Source organism: Phalangium opilio, unplaced genomic scaffold (assembly GCF_054372755.1).
Source record: "Phalangium opilio isolate 3A_F unplaced genomic scaffold, DU_Popi_V2 ptg000352l_1, whole genome shotgun sequence".
Taxonomy (NCBI): domain Eukaryota; kingdom Metazoa; phylum Arthropoda; class Arachnida; order Opiliones; family Phalangiidae; genus Phalangium; species Phalangium opilio.
In genome coordinates, this window is record NW_028324228.1 from 3842732 (window position 1) to 3867899 (window position 25168).

At 34.6% G+C, this 25168-nt stretch overlaps 1 protein-coding gene across 1 annotated transcript in view; it reads right to left on the reverse strand.

Moving 5' to 3' along the window:
• The window catches only part of Lim3 (Lim3 homeobox protein), a 30276-nt gene extending 20925 nt beyond the window's left edge, over positions 1-9351 (reverse strand). The window contains exon 1 of the mRNA XM_089860403.1: positions 8908-9351. Within this exon, the coding sequence (XP_089716529.1) occupies positions 8908-9127 (220 nt within the window). The 5' untranslated portion in view covers positions 9128-9351. The remainder of the gene's footprint in view (positions 1-8907) is intronic.
• Between the last annotated feature and the right edge of the window lie 15817 nt (positions 9352-25168).

The window sequence follows — 25168 nt, forward strand, 5'->3', positions numbered from 1 at the left end:
TATTCTTGATAAGACACAACGGTTGGCCCTCTAATAGCGGTTTCTGAATTTTCCCTCCGAAACGTGAGACGCTCGTGGCGGTAGACGGCCGAACTAGATTAAGCACCCGCGTCCGTGTTCTTCGGCTTTAGGTTGAGGGGAAGGGGGTTGGAAATGTTTTTGGAACTCGACCAATTTTTTTCTCTCTAGTGTAGGCGCGATGGAAGCGGCATAAAATCCTCAAATTTGTTCACTGGTCCTAGGATCTACTACCAATTCTAGAGCAATTTACTTATAGTCTCATCTTACTTCTGGTAATAAGCAAATGAGATAACTTTCCATGTGAAAATGTTTTTCTTTTCGATTTCAAAGAACTTCATTTTAAATAATTTCAGTATTTGGCTTTGCGTTTTATGACTAAATTGTTTGGTGCAAATATGACATTATAGCTCGTGTTAAACAATGCCACTAGTCTTTAACTCTTGAAACAGTGAGATTATTTGTAGGGAAATAATGACTTCAAAATTTCTTCGTTAGATACAATTTTTCGAATTTGTTAAATTTTTTTCTATGGAGCTATTGACGATATTTTGGCTAAATATTTAAAAGTTGACCCTAATAGATCACACTGATTTAGTCTATCAATAGTTACGTACCGAAATATATCCCAACTTTTCTTATGATGTGGTAAAAACGTTGACTATAGTAATAGTTCGTTTGGCTAGAACATTGTGATGCATATCAAGAGCAACGAAATGATCAAAGCTTGAGTAAAAATATAATTATAGAGTTTATGAAATTAACCAATAAGAGTGTACGAAAACGCGTCACAACCTAGACGGCTTACAATTTAATTTCGTTAAGATAAAATTTCAATAGAACTTATACGACCTAAACATTATTTGAAATAATAAATAAATAGCGCGAAACTTTTTTAACGGTCAAACTTGAAAGATCTCTTGAGTCAAAAGCGCTACTTGTTTTCCTATTCCTTTTTGGTGATTTTTTATACCCTGAAACTAATATTTTTCCTTATAATTTCACTTAATTTGCGAGGGGGTAGACACTTGAGAACTCAGGTGAACAATATGTCTTGAACTCAATGTACTATCAAAGCTGAAATGTGAGTTCCGAAGATTTTGAACTCAATGTACTGTCAAAGCTGAATTGTGAGTTCCGAAGGCTTTGAACTCAATGCACCGTCAAAGCTGAACTCTTTTGAACTCAGGTGTACACAGAGATCCAAAGCGTTTACCCCCTCGTCAATTTTCTCTTCATCTCTTTCTCAATTCAAGCGATATCCTTGGGGTATGAAACCTCCATGTATTAATTTCTTTTTAAGTCTATCAACAAATCTTAAATATTGGAAGAAACACGGACAGTTGCTATAAAATACATTTACCTTCGTCTCCAAACTTTGTCTCAGTTTATCATTGGCGTGTGGTGTTGCGACTAATTATAAACTAAAATTTATATGGGTGCACAACCGCCAAGTTGAGCACTCTTTTATCGAAGGCTCAGAGCCTTTTGCACGTTTGTTGTGGGTAAAGTGAGAAATCTACCCCGAAACAACAAGTGTGTATCTAATAAAGCTTAAGAAATATCTCAAGTCAAAGTTCCCTTATTTGATCGCTGACTCACTGATCAAACTTCTAAGTAGAACTGTTCACGAGCTTGAGCCATCTTGGCGACTCGATTAATTAGCGAGCGAGCTTTTAAAAGGTCGAGCCGAGCTGAGACACTACGACTCGCGAACCGGCTCCCGAGCTTAGTCACTAATTTAGTCTTTTTGTTGAGAGTGAGACCAGGCTAGGTTACGTTTGGTTTTAAAAGGCCAGGCTAGGTTTGGTTTTATTAGGCCAGGCTAGGTTTGGTTTTATTAGGCCAGGCTAGGTTAGATTAGGTTAGGCCATGCTTCGTTAGGTTTGGATTGGCTTATGTTTAATTTTGTTTTGGGTTAGGTTAGGTTTAATTTTGTTTAAGCCTAGGCTAGGTTTAATTTTGTTTAAGCCTAGGTTAGGTTACTTTGGTTAGAGAAGGCTAGGTTAAATTTGGTTACTCTTGGTTAGGCTTAGGTTTAATTTTGTTTAGACTTTAATTTAGGTTTAGTTTTGGGTAGGGTTAGGTTAGGTTCAGCCAAAATTTTAATTTATTTAAATAAAATTAGATTAGTTTTTTCCAGAATAATTTTATGCTTTTTCCAATATATTGTTACTTAAAATTAGTTACTTCACCAATGCTTTGACGCCTTTCCCAAAAAAGGTTGCATTTAATTAGTTACTTCCCTAGTAGTATAACCCCTTTACCTACTTACAATAATTTGACCCCTAGGTTAGGTTTGTCTGGACTAGAAGGTCATGTTAGCGTTGATTAGATCTGGTTACATTACCCGTACAAAAATTTACGGCTGCATTTTGCTTTTAAGTAGATTTTGTTCGATCTGCATTATTTTGCAAACGTACTGGAATATTCTGGAATAATACTGAAATAAACCTGAAAAAGGTTCAACTTCAGACAAAATTTAGATGCATTCCAGAGAGCACTGCAGAACATCGTAGAAGTTTTGCAGAAAAGAAATACCTGTCGCTGGAAAACTCAGTAGAGCAGATATACATACCTAATTAAGCTACTCTACAGTCATAAAATAGCTATCTTACAGCTAGAAAACAGAGGGGAAACAGTAATTCCCGTATAAAATCAGGTTGTATGAAGGCTCATTACAGGTACCTTTCAGATTTTTTATATGCATGTTACAGTCAGAAAGAGGTAAGTTTGTAGGATAATTGCAGGTGCGTTTCAGATTTTTTGTAGGGTCATTACAGGCGCGTTTCAGATACTTTTTAGGATAATTGCAGACGCGTTTCAGATACTTTGTAGGATAATTGCAGACGCGTTTCAGATACTTTGTAGGATAATTGCAGACGCGTTTCAGATACTTTGTAGGATAATTGCAAACGCGTTTCAGATACTTTGTAGGATAATTGCAGACGCGTTTCAGATGCTTTGTAGGATAATTGCAGTCGTGTTTCAGATACTTTGTAGGATAATTGCAGACGCGTTTCAGATACTTTGTAGGGTAGTTGCAGGCGCGTTTCAGATACTATGTGGGATAATTGAAGTCGCGTTTCAGATACTTTGCAGGATCATTGCAGGCGCGTTTCAGATACTTTGCAGGATCATTGCAGGCGCGTTTCAGATACTTTGCAGGATCATTGCAGGCGCGTTTCAGATCCTTTGTAGGATAATTGCAGGCGCGATTTAGATACTTTGTAGGATAATTGCAGATGCGTTTCAGATACTTTGTAGGATAATTGCAGATGCGTTTCAGATACTTTGAAGGATCATTGCAGTCGCGTTTCAGATACTTTGAAGGATCATTGCAGTCGCGTTTCAGATACTTTGAAGGATCATCAATTATTGTGAATCAGTCGCCTTATATACCCTAAATTTCCAAAAATTGTTTAAGAGGCTTACACTTGAGTTAAACGTCAACAATAGCTATGTTTAAAATGATTTTAGGAATAAAGTTTCTTAAAACGATTTAACTAGAATTAAGGTAAATTAATGACGATTAAATTAATAAATATCAATTATATTTATTTAAATATTTAAAAATAGCCTCTAAATTGCGTCTCGACTTGGAGAGGTTTATTTTGGATTCCCAACATGTACTCATCCCTTACAAAAATATTAAGCTGTAATTCATCTGAATACACGCTTTTTTATCGCTACCACGCTGTAATATGTATACATCAAGGTTAAATTTTCTGCAGTTCGAAAAACAGGAAAATTCACAGCATTTCTAGAACTGCAAATTGACTGCCGTTTTTACATTTTCTGTTTGTTAACTGTGAACTGTCTAGCCTGGCAGAAATATGCAGCGCGATTCTGCAAACGCTAGGCAAAAGTAGAAATACCAGCTGCTAGTTTAAAACTGTAATTTGACCATTTTTATAGACATGTTACAGGTCTGCAAAAGTGATAGAAAAGTAGAAATCCAGCTGCTAATTTAAAACTGCAATTTGACCACATTTATAGACATGTTACAGGTCTGAAAGAGTGATGGAAAAGTAGAAATCCACCTGCTAATTTAAAACTGCAATTTGACTACATTTATAGATATGTTACAGGTCTGCAAAAGTGATGGAAAAGTAGAAATTCAGCTGCCAATTTAAAACTGTAATTTGACCACATTTAGAGCCATATTGCAGGTATTCAAAAGTAGGACATTTTACTTGAATTGAATACCTGCAATATGTCTATAAATGTGGAACAGTTACAGTTTTAAATTTTAAGCTAGATTTCAACTTTTCCATCACTTTTGCAGACCTGTAACATGTCTATAAAAATGGTCAAATTACAGTTTTAAATTGGCAGCTGGATTTGTACTTTTCCATCACTTTTTCAGACTTGTAACATGTCAATAAATATGGTCAAATTACAGTTTTAAATTGGCAGCTGGAATTCTACTTTTGCATCACTTTTTCAGACTTGTAACATGTCTATAAATATGGTCAAATTGCAGTTTTAAATTGGCAGCTGGATTTCTACTTTTCCATCACTTTTTCAGACTTGTAACATGTCTATACATGTAGTCAAATTACAGTTTTAAACTAGCATCTGGTATTTCTACTTTTCTATCGCTTTTGCACACCTGTAACATGTCTATAAAAATGGTCAAATTACACATTTAAATTGGCAGCTGAATATCTACTTTTCCATAAGTTTTGCAGACCTGTAACATGTCTATAAATATGGTCATATTACAGTTTTAAAATGGCATCTGGATTTCTACTTTTCCATCACATTTGCAGGCCTGTAACATGTCTATAAATGTGGTCAAGTTGCAGTTTTAAACTAGCAGCTGGTATTTCTACTTTTTCATCACTTTTGCAGACCTGTAACATGTCAATAAATATAGTCAAATTGCAGTTTTAAATTGGCAGCTGGATTTCTACTTTTCCATCACTTTTGCAGAACTGTAACATGTCTATAACTGTGGTCAAATTACAGTTTTAAACTAGCAGCTGTTATTTCTACTTTTGCATCGCGTTTGCAGATTCGAGCTGCATATTTCTGCCAGTACAGACAATTAACAGTTAATAAACAGAAAATGTAGAAACGGCAGACAATTTGCAGTTATGGAATTGCTATGAAATTTTCGCGTTTTTCGAGCTGCAGAAAATTTAGCCTTAATGTATACATATTACAGCATGGTAGCGGTAAAAAAGCGCGTATGCAGATAAATTACAGCTTAAAATTTTTGTACGGGTAGGCTATGTAACTCAAAGTAAGAACAACAAGTTGGGAAACAAAAAAAAACCTCTCCGAGTCGAGACAATCCAATTGAGAGGTTTTTATTAAATAATTAAATAAATATAATTGATATTAACTATATTAATCGTCAGTAATTTACCTTAATTCTACTCAAGTAGTTTTTAGAAACGTTATTCCTAAAATAATTTTAAACATAGCTATTGTTAATGTTTGACTTCAACCGGACACCTTTTTCACAAATTTGGAAAATTGAGGGTAAATAAGGCGTTTGATTCACAGTAAATAATAAGAAAAGCCCTGACATTGGGAGAATTGACGCTTCTTGTAACCCTAGCCGATCGCCGCGTACATTTTAACCCTTACGATGATAATGGAGTAGAAGTCAAGAGTTTTGTGTTCGTCCGAATGAGATTTTGGTCTAATGGGAGAAAACCTACGTACAAACCAGCGATAGCCAAATGGCGATATGTTTTACATAAACTGAATAAAACTTTTAATGAAAATTGACTGTACGTGGGATCTCTGAATCTGTTACGGCTGTAGCAATTCCAATGCGAAGCTTGGCATACTTTTACACTGGTAGGGTTTATGTTAGGGTAATGATAATTACATTTGGTTTTCACCGTTATGTCTTCAATAGTAAAAGGCCTTCAAACTGGATTTACTAAATATCAGGGATGCCTACTTAAGAGCTCGATATTTTCAACACATTATTCAAGTTATTTCATTCTTATTTTAAGGAAAAGTTCAGATAACATAACTTAATGTTTAAAGAACGGCTTTTTTCTTAATATAAAAGAAAAAAATATAAAAACAATAAATGATTTATTAATACAAAATAATTAGTATTTAATTTGTCTTAAAAACGTGGAAGTCTAGAAGTACCTCAAAAACCTAACTAATCAGCTTCCTTGAATATGAAAGGAGAAAATTAAGCTTGCACGGATAAAATATTGATCGGGGCGAAAACGGAAACGAGGACTTCTAAAAGGTCTTAAAAAAGTCCTTATAACATAATGACTAAATAATAGGGGTGTGCGGGTAGTGATTTTTCAATTTCGAATCGGGTTTGGGTAATCAAAAATATTGTTTTCGGGTATCGGGGCGGGTACCCGAATTTTTGTCGGGTATTCGGGTAATTAGGCTTAGGACGAAAAATGGTTGTCGGGTAATAGTCGGGTATTAAAAGTTAAGACTAATAGTTATCGGGGTGGGTACCCAAATGTTTTTCGGATAATTTGGGTTAAATAAATAGATACTTCCTTCAAAAATTCCCTTCAGTACAATATTTTTACAGTTATATCTGAATTGAAGTCAATTCTAGGTGTTATAGGGACTTGGCAATTGGGGCTTAACTCCGCCCCCAGCGCCATTTCGGTATGTTTTTTACACAATGAAAGCTATATAAGCCCCTCCTCCTGGTATGTTTTTTAGCATTAGTGGAAGGTAGCCTGACGTTTCATGACGTAGTAATGCCAAGTCCCTATTTCAACACAGAATACTGGCAAGGGGATGATATAGGTGTGTCGCGCTGTGTGCGGTGATTCTAGTCTTTCTCAGAAAGAAACTTTCACCTTATGTGAACCATATTCCACCTTGAAACAGTGTTTCTGGGTATTTCGTCATTCTTAAAAATTCCGATTATTTTTAAACTGGACCTCTGATTCCTATTTTTCTACCCGCGAATAACTAGACAAACGGTTTCGGCTTGACACGGGTAATGGGGGGGGGAGTATTTTTTACTACCCGAGTAGTTTCGAATAGTTGGAAAAGTCATTGTCGGGTATCGGGTCGGGTACCCGCACACCCCTACTAAATAATTAATGTTAACATTATTTTTCTTTTATTGAACTGGCAAAATCACTTGTTTAAATGCCATACCTTTTAACTGCCAAGTTTACTTTTTGTATGAAATAAAGCATACTGCCAGTTCAATTTATTTTACTATTGCCTATTTCATTTAATTGGCTATTGCCTTCACATTTTTAACTGCCAAATTATATATAAGCGGCATGAAAGTACACGCTATAAACAAGCAAAGGGTTAAGGCGGTAAATAGTAGCAGACGTAACCTCAATCATGAGTCCACTCGCTTCGCACCTAAGAATCTGGTGGACTTCCGCTTTCACGGCGCTTTTATGGTTCTGACCTCAAACCCCCCCCCAAACAAGTTGGGACGCCAAGGTTAAAGGATATATCGAAAAATTTTAGATGATTTTTAAATTAACGATATAAATATTTGTTAAATTAAATTTAAAACTTGATATTTAGAAATTGGAGACTCCAAAATGTAAGTTTAGACCATTTGATCAGAGCTGACCATACACTTTAATACAAACATTGTTTGCAATATAAACGTAAGATACTAAATAGTAAACCATTCATTACCTATAATTTCATTCGGAGTTAATAAAACGCAATTTTTTCGTTTAACGAACATTATATAGCGGACTGAACGATTTAGGAAACAGTAGACACCATGTATAAAGGTACTTTACAAGATTCATATTTAAATCCTTATGTTGACATATTATTTATAAAAAAAAGTATTGCATTTCATTTAATGTCGTCTTAATAATTGCAACGTATTTGTGTTGGACTTCTACAAGAAGTTGAGAATAAGTACGGTATTAACCACTTTAAAATAACCTACGTTACCGATCAAACAATGGCCTACCAAATCTTTGAATATCATCCGCATTAATTGGGAACAGCGAATGGTGGATCAAGAACACACGTTAATTGATTTTCAAAAGTGTTTCTTAAAGTCGTCAACGATGTGTATTTATTATCTGTCTGACGTGCAAATAGTAATTGGTTTCGTATCGCTAGTGTCAGGACGGTTATTTCACCTAAATTATCTTTGACTTATTTACTTGTGACATTTTACTTGATGCAAGAATTTAAAATGAACGGAACGAAAAGTCATCCAACAACCAAGCTAGTTTTGATCCATTTTCTTAAAAAGAGCTCTAAATTGTTTTAAGGAAATTTTGATTTGATATATGAATAATAGTAGAAGGCCAGGCTTCTAGCTTAATTCGTATTAAAAGCTGTTAAACTAAATTTCTCATTTATAGGTTTGTAAACTAAATGGCTTATATTTATTTTTCTGTACAGCAAAAGCCTTTTAGTACAAGTATATATTTTGAAACTTTCATCAAATTAATTAAGCTAGTATATAAATCTATATAAACGCTAAATTTTCCCCTCAAAGGCTCTAATCCAGAAAAATAAATATAATAGAATAGGCAAAACTTTATCTGATACAACTAATAATCCACTTGTGAGTAATACCATAAGTTTATGAGATATGTTCCATAAGTATGACACTACCAATACTTGCTAGACTTATTGAGAGCTAGTTCGAGAACGACGCGAGAATTGACTACACTCGGTTTTGCAGTTCATCTTCCTATTTAGTCTGTACTAAGCCTTGGACAGCGCCTCACCAAGCGTCGGTTTACGAGAATCAATGACGTTTCACCTACGTCACTTCATGACTAGCTTTCAGTAACCAGTGACCAACTTATAGAACATATCTTATGAACTTATGGTAATACACTTAAAAATACTGTATCGTTATACAAGATGCTGTCATTCCTATTAATCGCAATCCAAAGAATCAAACAAGAAAGGAAAAAAGCTCACAAAGTAAAGTCGAAGCGTTGCAATAAAAGATACTATTCGTGTCCAAATTCAATCGCAGAGGCGCTGCGAAAGGGCTGAGCAAACATTGAGGAGCTGCCGGTACCGTACCGGGTGGCGGAGATCTTCGTAGTCTTACACGGGTAGAATATCTGCTAAGAGCGTTTGCTCTGTAACGTCTATTTATATTTGATACTTCTTTAGTAACACCACTCGCCGTCATAATTTAGGGTTTTTCGATCCAATTTACTTATTATGTATTAGCGATAGAAACAATTATACGGAACCAACACCAAATATAAGGAACGTACTGTTATGGTATGCGGAAGGTCAATAGGTCAAAGACCTCTATATATGTAATTACAAACTATACTACGCATCTTTTGACTCTTTGCATCATGATCCTATCAAACTCTTCAGTTATAGAGCAGTTGCAACCTAGCACGCTGTACGAAAATCTGCCATTATGAATCCCCAACGACATTTTTCGCACCTTTTTTTCTAACTGCTACAGTATTCCGTAGAACTAAAAATTATGGATTTGTTTAAGGTGGGCCTTACTTTGCGCAACGCCTACGAATATTGAATTATCAAATAATACGCTTCACAGAATGAAGGGGAGTAGTTTTGGATCAATATATTCTTCTTATTGGATAGACGATAGGAGCTACGCTGGGATGCTAGCCACGCAGGCGTAGACGTTTTCTCCGCACGCAACTCGCTTCCCCCTGCAGAAGATTACTTTTTTCCAATAATGTTGAAACTACAGAGTCTACTCTCAGGGGGATGTTAGAACGCCAAGCCGTTACTATGGAGCTTAAAGCCTGACTTTTTAAAGCTTGTATTTTTTCTTCTTGGCTTCTTTTAATGCAGTTTTCTCGTACATTTTTCTTCAAATCGTTAAGCTTATTTTAGCATTCTATATTAAACAAAATACATCTAGGGAATCCTTGATTATATATTTTCTAATGGGTGTTGGAATATGTATGCTCCATACTTTATTTGCTTTGTCTGTTCCATTGTTGGTTTAGTGCTGGTTTATATTTAATAACTCCAACCTGTAATTGGCAGCATTCCTAAGTTTTATTAAAGGTTTGTTTACGAAAGATTATATGAAATTGTAATCCAATTTCTACTCGCTTACAAACTGCAATGATTGAAACATACTAAATAAACCGACAAATTATCTCAAATATTATTAAGGTGATCTTTAATCTTTATAGTTATGAAAGAGAACGTGTAAACGTTTTTATTAATTATGATCTAAATTAGTAGAATCAAATGCTTGCAAGGGATAAATTGCTATTGAACACTATTTAGATGTCTTACCTTTTGCAAGGTATATACTTTCACTTCTTGTAAGAATAATAATGCTTGTAAAAAGTTTCATGTTCTTAAGCGTTTCTATAAATTTAATTAACAATTTCATATAATGCTTTTTTCATCCATTAGATTAAAATATAAGTTATATGCTAAATATACTGAGTAAAACATTGGTATATGGAATCAAACTAAGATTTTATTTACTAAAACGAAAATTAATCCACTCAAGTTTTTAAGAGCTACTTTTTTGTCGAAAACATTTAAGATTTAAAACAATTGGAATGATCTGAATGAATATTTAAAGTTATGACTCATTTAAAAGTCTCTGAGACCACTATATTTCATGATCTGGAATGTCTATTCAAAAATTAATATTAAGCGTTGTTTCGTTCGCCGCTAGTTGTTCTATTTCCATTCTCCGGATAAACAGGAAACTTTTACGAGCGAGAAATGTTTAGTAATGACATAGTTTCCTTTCGAAAGGTAAGTTTAAGAAGTTAAAATTTAATTTTCAAAAGCGTACAAATTGTTTCAAAACTATCCGAGGTGAATTATTTGTTGGGTGCTAAAGACTAGACCGTACAGTTATTTACAATGAAAAGTGATTAGAGGGTTTAAGAAACAGGACCAAAAATATTGTATAAAGACATGTTGTACACGAAGTTCGGCACTTAAGGTTAAGTTTCATAAGAACTTGTACGATTTAAGGCAAATATATAGTGAAAATGGAAAGAATGAGCAATTTTTCCCCGTGCAAAGCTAAAAATATCTCAAGATTAGAGCACTGGATGTTTTCGTATACACGTTTTATATCGATAATGTCATTCGGTCTCTATTAATGGGTTTATTGATAATCCAAGATTAAAGTATTGTATTTTATATATAACTCTAATAAAGAGGTAGTAATGAATTAACATTGACGAAAACGATAGCGTCAACACTTTTTTCGGTCTCACGTCTTAAGTGGGTTCTTGGTACGCTCACATAACTCGTAGAGTTACGTTAGTAGACAGTTTTTGTATTCAATTCTCGTTAAACGTTTTGGGGCTATTTCCATAATTCGATTTCATTGTAGACACGTGGTTACCTTTGTTTACGCCTTCATAAACAACATAGAGAAAATCAGAAGATAATATTTGTCTAAATATCACTCTACACCTTCGTAGAAGAAATAAAGTAAAGTAGAAGATAATCGTTGTCTAAATATCTCTCTACGCCTTCATAGAGTTATAGAGTAAGGCGGAAAATAGTCTTTGTCTTAATATCACTCTACGCCTTCATAGAGGGTATACAGTAAGGCGGAAAATAGTCTTTGTCTTAATATCACTCTACGCCTTCATAGAGGATATAGAGTAAGGCGGAAAATAGTCTTTGTCTTAATATCACTCTACGCCTTCATAGAGGATATAGAGTAAGGCGGAAAATAGTCTTTGTCTTAATATCACTCTACGCCTTCATAGAGGATATATAGTAAGGCCTAAAATAGTCTTTGTCTTAATATCACTCTACACCTTCATAGAGGATATAGAGTAAGGCGGAAAATAGTCTTTGTCTTAATATCACCGGAGCCTCCGAAATGAAGTAGGCCCATGCATGTCAAATTTTATGTGGAGAAATATCCAGTTTGTTAAGGAAAATATTTTCACCATATATGTGTACGAGATGGCGCTTATATTACCGTAGTGACAGGGGTCTTCCTTAAATTATCGTTCATATTTTAGGGGTCAGTCATAAAACTTTTATGATACAGAAAAGTTTCATCTTAAAATTAACGTAAATGTTTTTGGGGCTATTCACTTTTTAATGAATCTTTCGGTTAGATTGTATTGATGACAACAAAATAAATTATTTCAATTAAAATAATTCAGTAAGAGTAATAAAAACGTATACTTACAATCCGCGACCTTGGCCCAAATACTTAAGCAGTCGACAGGGTCACGGGGTTGAATTTTTTTATTTTACGGTAATATAAGCGCCCCCAAGCGTAAAACCACGGCGAACTAAATTGGTTAAAAAAATATTCTCGCTTAGCGACACGCATGGGCCTAGTTCATTTCGGAGTCTTTGTCTTAATATCACTCTACGCCTTCATAGAGGATATACAGTAATGCGGAAGATAATTTTCAACCAATAAGGATATGACTTGTTTAGGGGAAAACCGGAAATGAAGGGTATAAATTTTGTGTATAATTCTCTAATGTATATCCTCTATGATATAGCCTAGCGGCCCCATAAAGGTGTAGATATCTTTTTTAAAATTGACACTAGTAGTTTGCTTATAATTATTTTTTTCTTCTTAAAATGAAATTTTCTTTTTTATCTAAGAATGAAAATATATTTTTTCTTAAAATGAAAATACATTTTCTAAAAAAGGAAATATATTTTATTAAAATTTAAATATATTTTCTTAAAATGGGTATACATAGTAAAATATCGAATTATGTCTTGTTCGGCTCTCCATAGTATGGCGCTTATATATTTTCCAAAATAGCTATTCTAACTAACATTTCTTATAGTGATGGCGCTATGTTTAGTCTTTATTTATAGTCAATTCGAAATATTGTTGATAGAAATGAAAGGATACAGGAAGAACTGGTTTAGAAAATGTTCACAGCATTATTGACAAATTAGGGTGTGACTTTTGATATATTCCAAATGTATTTTCAAAAAGTCTATCACAAGATACTAGTTTTTAGAATTGCGCTAAACACTAAACTATTAATCTTGCGTAACCGTGATTTTTCTTGTCAAATAACGCAACTCGCTCACTTGAAATGTTGGTCGTACTTTCTAAAAAAATCTGACCGTTAGGTTTAGCGCTAGCTAACACGTCTCCATCGGCTATTCATCGTCAAGTGTTCATATATGTTTATAAGATTTGCTTCATAAGTTTCAAGCTGATTTCAGTACACAAGGGAGTGTCGTAAAGCGAAAGTTATAGATTCCTGCTAAGGCACCCTCAAAGGCTTATTACCGACTAAATAGGGCATGAGCTGTAAAACCGTGTAGTCAATTCTCGCTTCTTCCCCTCAATACGCAAGTAGGATTAAACTTATATTAGTATATTAAATATCATCCTCGCTTGTCGAGGGTCTACTTTCAAATTCAGGTATTTTGTGTGCGAGGGACTGAAGTGAGATCTTGAACGCTATTTAGCCTTCTTTTAATTGAAATAAGAGACCAAAAGTATCAGGCAACGAAAATTCGGGGACGAAATTTACAGCGACGAACACCAGAAACTGCTTTTATAATGTAGAGAAGGAGATTTGAGATATTCCTTAACAGTTACAAATCGGGAGCATTAGGCCATTTCTAGTGAAGCCCTTTGTACAAGAAGTGCATGGGCCTTGTTATAGCTTGAGGAAGTAATATAAGGGAGAGCGTGGGTTGCTTGTAGACTCGGTTGTAGGCCATGAGTATCCCTAACCATCAAAAAGCGTTTCATTTATCAAATTGGCCGCACTGACCCTGGCGGTTCCACGATGTCCCCGCCCACTCTAATCTTTCACCCACCCTCACTTAATCTATTTTATAGCCTTCCACTCCAAAATAGTCACATTCTTCTTAGAGCAGGGTTCCTTAGAGTCCGGAGAGAGAGCTCTGAGAAAAGTGGTTCTATTCGAATTGGTTTTAAACACTCGCCTATACACAACTGCTTCACGGTTCGTTTCAAAGAAGTTAGGAAAAGGGTGATTGATCTTCGAACATGATTTGATTAAATACATTAAAATGCAGACAAAACTGCAAAAATATGTTGCCATAATGAAACTATAAGGAATTTTCTGAGTGAGCTTTCAAGGATATTTTATTTTGAGGCGTGAAAATATTTGAAACTGTGTTTTGAAGTTCAAAAATGTGATAGAAAAATTTGGCTTAAGCCTATAACAAATGAACACGTAACATTAATATTATCCATAAAGCAGGGTTCGAATTAAAAAAAACCCCAGCCCAAAAAACCCTCGGGTTTTATTGGGTTTTACCCACAAAAACCCACTTAATAAAACCCATCACTAAGATATTTAATTTTTATGCTAGAATAGTTTCATTTTAAAGATAGTTTAAGATATTTGTTGTTTCAACTTGAAAAGTACTATTTAATAATATTTATTATTTTTTATGAAACATTTTAAGACTTTTTTATTAAGCACTTACTTTTGAATGGCAAATTCTACCATGCACGTAAAAACCCCAATACCCAATAAAACCTAGAAAAACCCAATAAAACCCGGTTTTTTTAACCCTGCCATAAAGCGATATTTGAGATAAGCGTGCAAAATAGCAGAAACTAATTCTGATCCACGTTGCCCATGTGAATTACGTCGTTTTACCTCCAAGTGGAAACCGTGCATTCAATTCAAATTTAAAAAAGCATCATCTCATCTAGAGCTCGGCATTATCTATCCATTATCCACGTTATTTTATCTTTATCCATACTCGAAAATTATCCACAGAACTTACATGTTAAATCGTATTATAATCCACAACTTTGTTTATAAATAATCGGTTATCCACCAATTTGTGGATAATGGATAGATAATGCCGAGCTCTAATCGTATCCAAACGCATGTACGAGAATTAAACCTTATATAAAAGTGCTTACCCTTACAGAAGTATTTCGACTAAATAATTATAATTTAAGGCAAAATATAATTAATTTACTTTTGTCTGTTTCAATATTGGTCAAGTATATTGGGTTGCCTTTATTGTTCAGAAGAAAACTAAGTACGTATCACAATATTGCAGCATAGCTAAAAGATGAATCAAAGTGATAATGTTGTCATAGAACTAATAATGATAAAGTAGCATGTACTAAGAGAAGTTATGTATCCTTAGTCAAGTTCAAATCAACTTGCAGTCCAAATTCTATTAGGTAGCTGTGGTAGGATTCGAATTTCTTGTTTGATCAAGTAGACGCTCTCAAGGCTAGTGTTGGTCATGGCAGAGTTACGAGACTAGGGTGTTTTACGCAGTGGCGTATTCTCTTCAATGTTTGACACTATTCTATAGAGAGAGTGAACGCTGAGTTAAACAAATTTTAAAGCAGTAACGATTTTAGTAAGTCATTGCAAAACGAAACAACGGCGCATATCACCTTTTTACCTATAAATTGATCAGCACCTGCAAAATCTGATCTGAAAAACAAAATCTTAACTGAACGGTAAATTTTATTTTTCTTGAAAAATTACCTGGTTTACAAAAGATACATATTTGTTTCTAAAGAGGTTTTTATTTGTTCCTGAGGGGACGATAATTAGTAAATTTGGTTCAGCATCATTGTTTGCCTGCACCGAGTTTAATTGACCTTAAAAAGGAGGCATGTTTCCTACCTCAGGCGCGATGCAGTTTTCAGTACGTAGAACGACTTAACAAAAAGATTTATCTAGCAGTTTATTATTAAATTTAAGCTGCAAATAAATTAACTTCTGAATCACCTGTAATAAATTTGAAATTTTTGGTTCTAAAATGTGTTGTATTTAAGTTGGGATATATTAATACCTTGCAGACTAACAATGTACGTAATTAAAAGTATGACGTTATATTTTCCAGCTGCCATTTATGCCCATCCCTAGTGTATCGCATAAAATAATCATTCAAAACTATACATACACTTATAAATTTATACAAAAAACTGAGCCCTATTGTTTAAAATTGGTTGGAGAGACCTGCAAAACCTTTTCCAACGAGGCCCTGCATATTTATTCACGTATCTTCATGTACACGAAGGTACATGTAGGGCCATTTCATTTTGTATGAAAAGGCAAAAGCTACGAATATACCGCTCGGAATTATTAATAAACCAAACACTAGTGGGTGATCGGTATAGTCCTAGGGCAGGGTCGCGACGCTTAGAGCCGCATGACCGCGCTAAAAGCGCTGGATGACGTGTACGTTCATAATTTACGGTCAGGGATCGTCGTACCCTACAGAACTGTTCATTGTACAGGGTGTTTAGAAAATAACACTGCATTAGCAATAAATATCGGACTTATATGTAAAATATTATTATTAGACCATGGAGTTTCACCTTTTCATTGAAAAGAAAAATTAAGAAATACATCCTTATTATATGGCTGAAAAAGTAGATTCCATATTGAAAATTAGATGTAAATATTTAATAATCATGAAACTATAAGATTTATTTTAAATAGGGATAGATTTAATTTTAGAAGTAGGAATGGAGAACTGAGTAATGTGGGCGCGTCAAAGTGCCGGACCCCCTTCCACGGGACGGAGGGGGTATGAAAGAAGAGGCGGGTCATGGCGAAAGAGGTAAAAATTAATTACGTATATATCGCCGTCCCCGTCAGCAACGTCATAAAAACGTAGTTTAAAGTGTTAGTGACATAATTTTCGTCATCCACAAACTTAAAATGCTAAAAAAATCCTTGAAAAATCTAGTTTATTATGATATGTTTACTTTTGTATTTGATTTCGTAGAAATTTGTAAAATTGCAATCAAAGTATTGGGTTTGGAAAAGGCCTAGTTAAAATTTTCTTTCCTTTGATGACGTAGTAAGGAGAAATTTTCTGTCTAGATGTCCCTCACGTGACGCGCCTGTTAGTGTCTCAGCGCCGCGTTAAGCCTATTTTATTCAGATTCGCGCGGCATTTGTAGACTGGGAATCTCGGGCGCGCGCGCTTGGCTTTTCCGCGAGATGCCGTGAGTGACATAGCGAGAAGAAAAACCCGCCAAAAATCTTCTCCGCAAATTTGCCTTTGTCCCCCAAATTTCAAGTTTTCAAAGTGTTTTTCCCGTGTTTTCCCTCATATTTAAATATTAATCAAGCATATTTTTGGAATCAGAAGAGTTTAAACTCTCAAAAAAGTAAGGTTTTCTTTAGATTTGAGATAATTTTTAAATCACGTCGCTATTCCTTTAAGTGAGCCAATAAGATAATTTAAACTTTTCGTTACTTGTTGGAGGGAGGGGCTCTATACTGGGCTATGAGTCAGACTGAAGTAAATACTAAACGTTCTCCATTCCTACTTCTAATATTAAATCTATCCCTGCTTTAACCATAAAATTCCTATTTAAAATTTATATTCAATTTTGTGATAAACTATTAAAACTAAGAAAGTGTATTATAGCAATTTTCATTCACTGATTATATCCATAATTTGAATTCAACTATTTTAATTGTAAAAGGTTATCTGAATGTATTTTGAACACCCTGTTTAGTAAGAAAAACATCGTCATAACGGATTGCTCTGTAACTTCTAATGGAGAGGTCTCTCGTACCACGACAGGTGGTCGGCGGATGCAAGGGTGTGGATCATAGACAGAAGGGGAGAAAAGATCCTCTATATTCACGGAATGAGAGTCGAGTCGGTCGCGACAAAACCGTCGTGGCGGAGTTGAAGTTTGTTGTCGGGACGGGTTCTATAAATATTCTATAGAACGCGGGGAAAATTACCCTGTGGACGGCAAGCGTTTGACTGTGACCACGTATTTTAAATATAATATAAAGTTCATCCTAGGCTTAATACATTTTTAGCAAATCAAATCTCGAGGTGGGGTTTTCAAAGGAAGATATTTTCAATGGTGGATTTTTTTTAGTTGAATTCAAATATTTTTAGGTATTGTTGAGTAACCTTATAAAAAGATTAACATTTGATCAAGGCTGGTCACAATGTGAAAAAACTTATAGTTGGTCAAACCTTTTATATTATAGGCTGATAGAAGAGTTTTTATTTGAACATTTATCGACAAAATTCGATTGACTGATTCAAAATCAGATAACAATATAATCGTTAAACATTATTTCCTTGGAATCGAATTGTATCAAAAATTAGTAACGATTAGATTTAACAAACGAGATAAATTTCGCACAATATGTAACTATCTTAATTTTTGAAGAAGCTACTTTCAGTTACATATTATGTTTTAAAATTGGAAACAGAAAACCCAAAAATACTCGAGCCGTTTCACAAATATGCCACTCAAAGTGACTGTGAGTGGTTAAGATTATTCTTCCGTGACTTTAACATCGGTTTTCGTTTTAATAAACCACAAAAGCCGTTGTTGTGAGTGACTTTCGTTCGGCATATTGAACTGAAGTTTCTTCTACCCCTAGTTCGTATATTATTTACGATTTGACGTTTTTACTATTCTCCGAGGAAATTAATAAATCGTGCTAAACCCTTGAAGTTACCTTTTCTGTGAAACTAGGTGGTTAAACTACTTTTTATAGAGTGTATATCACTTTGCCTTAGAGGAAACATGAAGGGAGAAAAATCAGCCTTTGCCACCTTTACCCATAAAATTTCAGCAGGGGCTATGCCAAGGCGGTTTCAACTACATTCCACTGCAGACAGTGACTCTGCCTAAATTTCACCTGCATACTTGACGTGACGATTTTTGTTCACGCCTTCAGTTTTATAAAACTGCTTGAGATTGAGACAACATTAGAGTTCCTCTACTGATAATAGCACGAGCTCTCGGAAAACACATGAAGTAATATTGGGTTTTCCTTACCAATATTTTCACAAATTTTTACTTATTTTGCAAAGAGAATTTTCTCCATGTATATGTTTCCTCCATGGTTTTGCCCAACATGAAATGGGGAATGTAAGGAGTTTCTATAATGTTGAGTTGTTAACAGGATTTTTCTCTATTTACGTAAGTGAACCATCAGCTTTCAGAGAAAATAAACTTGTGGTGCTTACGTCTAGGGAATGGCCACATCGTATATACCGCGAAGCTTTATTACTACTATTGATATCCTTTATTTCTTAGAGGGAAACAATAAAACCTGAAAACTTTATGAGTTTGGGGGTAACGGAATTAAAAGGTTGATAGTATGGGAATCTATCTATAAAAGTCCAAGTCCTCATTGATAATCAACGCCCATCCCTAACCGGCTAACCTAGAAGACTGAAATTTTGCGGGGACCAAATTCATTAGAAGCAGGCACGCGTTAAGAAAGATTTCTTTTCAATCCGCCGCCATCTTGAAAAGTTGCGGCCAGAAATGTAAAAGACTTATAACGTCATTTTCAAATGGTTCCCCTTAAAGATGATTTTTGTGGCTTTTGGATTTCCATTTGCTGCCATATTTTAAAATGGTGCCTGAAAAGTTGAAACCTTTGTAGAATAACGTCCCAGCGTTTCACACGATTTCACTATTACTTACTTGCAGGGCCGGAAATAAGCACAGGACACTGGAAATTGTCCAATAAAATTTTAAAATGTCCCATAATTTTTTTTAAAACTGAGGGGATCACTGGACATTTTGACCAATAAATTTTCTGAAGTTTTGATGGCTTTTCTATGAAGATGCGAAACTATTTATGCACACTCCAGTGGACAATGTCCAATAAATTTTCCAGTCAAATGGGGGATCACTGGACACACGTCCTATAAACATTTTTTCTTATTTCCGGCCCATACTTGTTCTCTTTATGCTATAGACGGGCCTTATTTCCTTTGGGTTTATTTTTCCGTCCTCTTTAAAAATGGCGCCTTTGCTTCTATTAATATATACGAATGAAGAAAAGAGATGGTTTCTATTCGAAAATAATATATTCCAAAAGAGTTTTTAATTTGAAATTATACTATTTTCACAGTTACTTGTTCCGTATGTATAATATTGTCCTTCCGTTTTGCTGAATTTTAATGGAAAGGTCATTAGTAATAGTTAAATTATGTAACATGAAAAAAAATCAGATGAAAACCAATATACAATTATATTCAAACCTATATGAAATCTAAACAATAAGATATAACCCTCATTCTAAAACCATCCATGATATATAAATTGCTATTATAAAAACTACATTTGTATATTTTCGAAACGTTTCAGCACATTAGCAATTATTGAACGACTGTATATGGCGAACAGTTCAGAGTAGTATAAACTTACTAAATTAGCAAAAACAATACCATGCTTGTAATAATAATGGTTATATGAAAATTGAATCTAAGATTTTTTTTGCCCAGCCGTGCACTTGGGAAGAGCATGGTGTGCAAATACTACACGTTCAAGTAGGAAACCTAAAAGAAGATGTTCAAATAATGATGTTTGAAGCAAATACCGTGAAATAGATCACGAGATCATACTTGATTTGGAGACAAAGATTGCGTCTACAGGGTGAGATTTTGACCGGGGATGGAGTCGTAGCGTTAAAAAAAAATTATATTGAAACCTAGCAGTAAGTGTTTGTTTGAAAATAAAGAAGACACGTGTCACGATGAAGCTTTTGCTATCTTTTCTTTTACCTTTAACAAATGGCAAAATCTTTGATTTAGTTTCAAAACTGGGACTTTGCAACGCCTCCCTATTTTGTGAAATAATTATAAGCCCTTTCATTGTTTGTCAGACTCAATATAAGATGATGAAAGACTATAGGTTCTATTCTTTTTGGAAACCACACTTTACAGGCCTAGGCCTTCTGTGGTTGCCTGTAACGTCTGTTACTAAATAAAGTATTATTAAATAAAGAAAAGACGAAAAAACTTAGTTTACTTGGTGGTGAAAAGAGGGGGATATGGGTTCCATAGGACTTTATCATATTCATTGGGAGTACAGCAACTAACTGGAAATATTTTCACAGAACACGGGGGTTTTTGGTAGTGTAAAAACTTCCAAAGAGCCCATTGTAGCACTGTTTCCAACGTTACAGTCACACTTTTAGTGGAGCATCCCACCAGGCGTTTTTGTCTCATTCCAAGAAACGTGACATTCTTTATCCATCTGTTACATCAATACTACTAGTTCCAAAACCAAAACTCTCACGAAGCATGTACCTAGATTGCTTTGCGCCGAGATTTATACAAATCTGTGGGGGGTATTGGGTTAAGGCTTTCAAGAGCACCACTAAACCTAAGAATCGTCTTTATCTTTTAACATTGAATGCCCATCTTCCATGGCGAATATAACCGATGACGCATTTGGTCGCGCTAAGTACTTTCCTTTCGTAAAATTAAGAAAAGATTCGTAAAATTAAGAAAAGATTTGGATAATATTAAGTTTTTATTTTCCCACTATTCTACCCATACTCTTATGGAACCCGTATTCGCCTCTTCGTTCGCATATCACGTTTATTCTTGCTAAACAGAAGTTAAAAGTAAGGCGGATTAAACCACATTAGGTAAAGACAGTCGTGGTAAAGTGCTCTTGAGATTTAAAGTATTATTAATAGGACAGTATAATGCTTTGAGGGGATTTGCAAACGCAATATAAAGGAAACGATACGAATTTTAGGATATCCTATACAATTCTGTACCGGAAACTGGGTCTTTTTCAAGTAGCAATTGAGTATCTATAGGTGCACGTGCTGTAACAAATCATAAGTTCCAGTAAGCGAAGCGGCGGGGAAAGTTTACACAAAAAAAGTGAATCGATGGGGACCGTAAAAATGGCTGGCAATAACTGTCTGTTTTCAAGTATAATTTGCATCGTTTGTTTATCGAACATTATCCTTGGTATTGTATATAAAATATGACTACCTACTTCTCAATTGTTATGTTTGTACAATATAAGTACCTGAATTCTGGGGAAAATTTTCCGATGCATTTGTCTTTTTTATTAAGCTAAAATGAACTTGGAATGAGCTGAACATTTTAACTTTGCAAAATATCCATTTCATAAATCAATTTAAAATGTTTTTATGCTCTGCATACGATAACAGTAAAATGTGTAGCGTTCAGCGAAAGAATATTATATAGAAAAAGCCAAAATAAAATCAACGTTAAAATCCTCGCTAGTGAATATACGGTCACTCAATTTTCGGCGGCAAAACCTAGGGCCAGTTTCGGATGTTCAATGCTCCCAGACACTTTTCCCCAGTACTTTTGGACTTATTATCGGCTGCTTTTCTTTCCGTTTTCAGTTCAAAGTTATATTTTTTAAGTGGTTTAATTTCAATAAGTCTTCAAAACACGTTTATAAATGTGCAAGAAATTAGTAAAACCTTTGAGAATACGGACGCTGCCATTCGTAAAATTGTGCCCTCTAATGATCTCTAAGCAGACGATAATCTGTTACCGAAACCACACAAAGCCCACGCGCTCCCGACTCCCGAGTTAGCTAATAGCTGTCCCTAAATAATCCTGTCTCTATAAATGGCGGAAAATGCCGAGAGGTTCTTCAGATATTCGCGGCGCTCAAATGGAGTAATACAATTGTCTAGATACTTCTTTAAACCTTATCGTTAAACGACCACTACTTTCAAAATCGTTTACATAAGTTACAGTGCGTGTTTCAAAATACTGATTAGTAAATAAATTTTGATTTTTAGGGCTTTTAATTTATTAACTTTCAATTAAAATAAATTTTAAGTAATTTTTACATCATACAGTTAAAAAACTCTTACAAAATATTTTGTTTTTATTTCAAATAATTGTTTTTCATTTTGAGCTACGACTTAATAATTATTCATATCATTTTTTCCTTCAAAACTGATTGGGTAACTTTTGACCTCCAATACCTCTGGCTCGAGGTTGATTTTTTGACAGAATTATCGCAATTAGTCTATAAAAACAGCGCAGGCGACATTACCACATTTGACCCAATCCCAAAATCTTAAGGCTTCAAGAAAATAGTTAAAAGAAGACTCCACTTCATAAGCAGATTTGATAAGAGTATGATAATAATAAATCCTTAACGTCGTTGGTCAAAGCACTGAGTGAAATAATATGAAAACTTTGGAATTATACAATATAACAGATAAATATGCGATAAAATATTTTACAGGAGCACGAACCGACCTTTTTGAAACAAAATGAAGAGAAAGCTCAGTAAAACGGCATACCAACTTAATTTCAGGGCAGAACTGTCTGGATTTATTCAGACTCAACGCTATTATAAAGAGTGTCTAAAGAGAGAAGATTCATTTTGGTCAACACTGTACACATTGCTTCTTTCGGCTATTCACTTTTCTCTTCCTAAAACCTTCCCGTACTAAATACCCGATGATTGGAAAAGTTGCCTTCCAAAATACAATGGTTGGTTCATCGCGCTAATCCTAGCATGGAGGGGGACCCACTACAGACGTTGACTAAGAAAATAAGTAGGTTTCGTTCAAATGTAAAAAAGCCTAGGTGCAGTTCATAAACTAAGTCTCACAGTTTTGGGAAATCGCAATCCTTTCTTGGCTTAGTTGAAACTTTGGTGATTGAGATTTCTAATGCGAATAATATGATGTCTCTTTAACGGTTCATGCTCCCTTTAAAGTCATTTTTATTGAAATATCTCTCAGTTTTCTTCTTTTAGCTGGTTAATTTTTGCGCAAGCTCAAAATAACATTCTAATTAGATTTAGTTTCGTTAATTAAACTAACTAGTAATATTTAAGCTGGCTGTCAAAACCATGAAACGGACACTGTATCTTTGAATTGTAGAGTAACGATGAAAGGGCTATGAGCACAGACGGATAAAAAAATCCCTACTTAAATATTGCTTTGATAATTCTATCTTGAGGAGGACTACTAATTATATGTCAGAATTTGTTCATTGCCGATTTAAAATCATTGCATCCATGTCAGAGGAATAAATGAAATGTAAGGTTTTTTCCTGATAGTAAACACTCCTTCAGTTAATAACTTCATAGCGTGCATCTAATTTAAAAAGCGAAACCCTAATCTGAACTCTGCGGCGACTTAGCACGTACGGAGCGTGAATCATGGCGTACAGTCTCGTTTTATATATCCTCCGTTTCGAGAGAACCTGAATACTCCCCTCTCACTGAATATATCTATTGTCTGAAATCTGCTCTGTCGTTTTCCCTAAATCTATGGCTCTATGTAACGCACCCCGCATTTATCCCGAACTACCAATATTAAAGCGGTGCCCTTTTTCGTTACCGGTTGGTTAGCTGACTGTGAAAAAGCTTAGACCTCGAAAATAGGCTGCAATATATTCATGATCCTGTATAAAGTCAAGGTTACGAGTCATTGATACTTAAAAATGCATTGGAGTACTTTTCAATACAGTTATTTGTAAATTTGTATATCTCTAATTTATGTTTCACATACATTTTCATGGTTACATCACAACAAAGATTGCTGAAAATTTTCTTCAAAAATATTACCAAATTCAATGTATAAAATATATTTATATAGGGTATAAACTTTTTTAATTCGTTGACATTTTGATTTTTCTTCAAAATAGATTTCATGTTGTATTGAATATTTCTTTGAGCGAGATGCTAATAATGTTATATTTTTATTTTAAAATCATAGTGTAGTCCTGAAAAGGCTGATAGAAATTAAATGGTCTAATTTTGAAAATTAATTATTTAAGGCAATGATGCCTTGAACATGTATTATTTTTTCATAGCCTTTTGCACTAATGTGTGACAGAGCCATTCTTGCGTAAAAGTTTTGTGGAATTTTAAAGATTAGTATATTATATTTCCTGTATTTATTCGTTAAAACATGTGTTTTCAGGACAGAAAATCCAAATTTAAATGTTTGATTATTTAAGAGATGGTAAAACGAATATATTATGCAAAATACAATTATATTTAACCCTTATGTAACGAATTTAACACCTTTTACTAAATAAGTGAAAGTCAATCGACTCGCGTATATTTTTGGTCAGCAGTGTTAATGTTGTTTTATATGGCTTCTAGTTCTGAACAATGTAAGTGTAACAAAAGCCTGAAGATTATAGTATTAACCATAAAGCGGGAGAGACAGTAATATAGTTCAGAGTTCAAGCGTATCGCAGTCTTTTGCTAATATTAGAAAAGCATACAGAGCTTTGTCCGCGGTACTAGTGGAGGGAATGGTGTCAGGACATTGGCTTAAATAGAGGCGGAGTTGGGGGATTAGAAGCCGGCTTATTGTAACCCGTGTGCGCGTTTATCGACAGATGGGTGCAGGTGTGGACAGGTGTCGTGATTTCTAGCCATGAACTACGTATTATTTATGAAAGAGAGGCTGACTATATACGTGTTAAGGCAACGTGCTCCCTTATCATATTCGATTATAAATCTCCA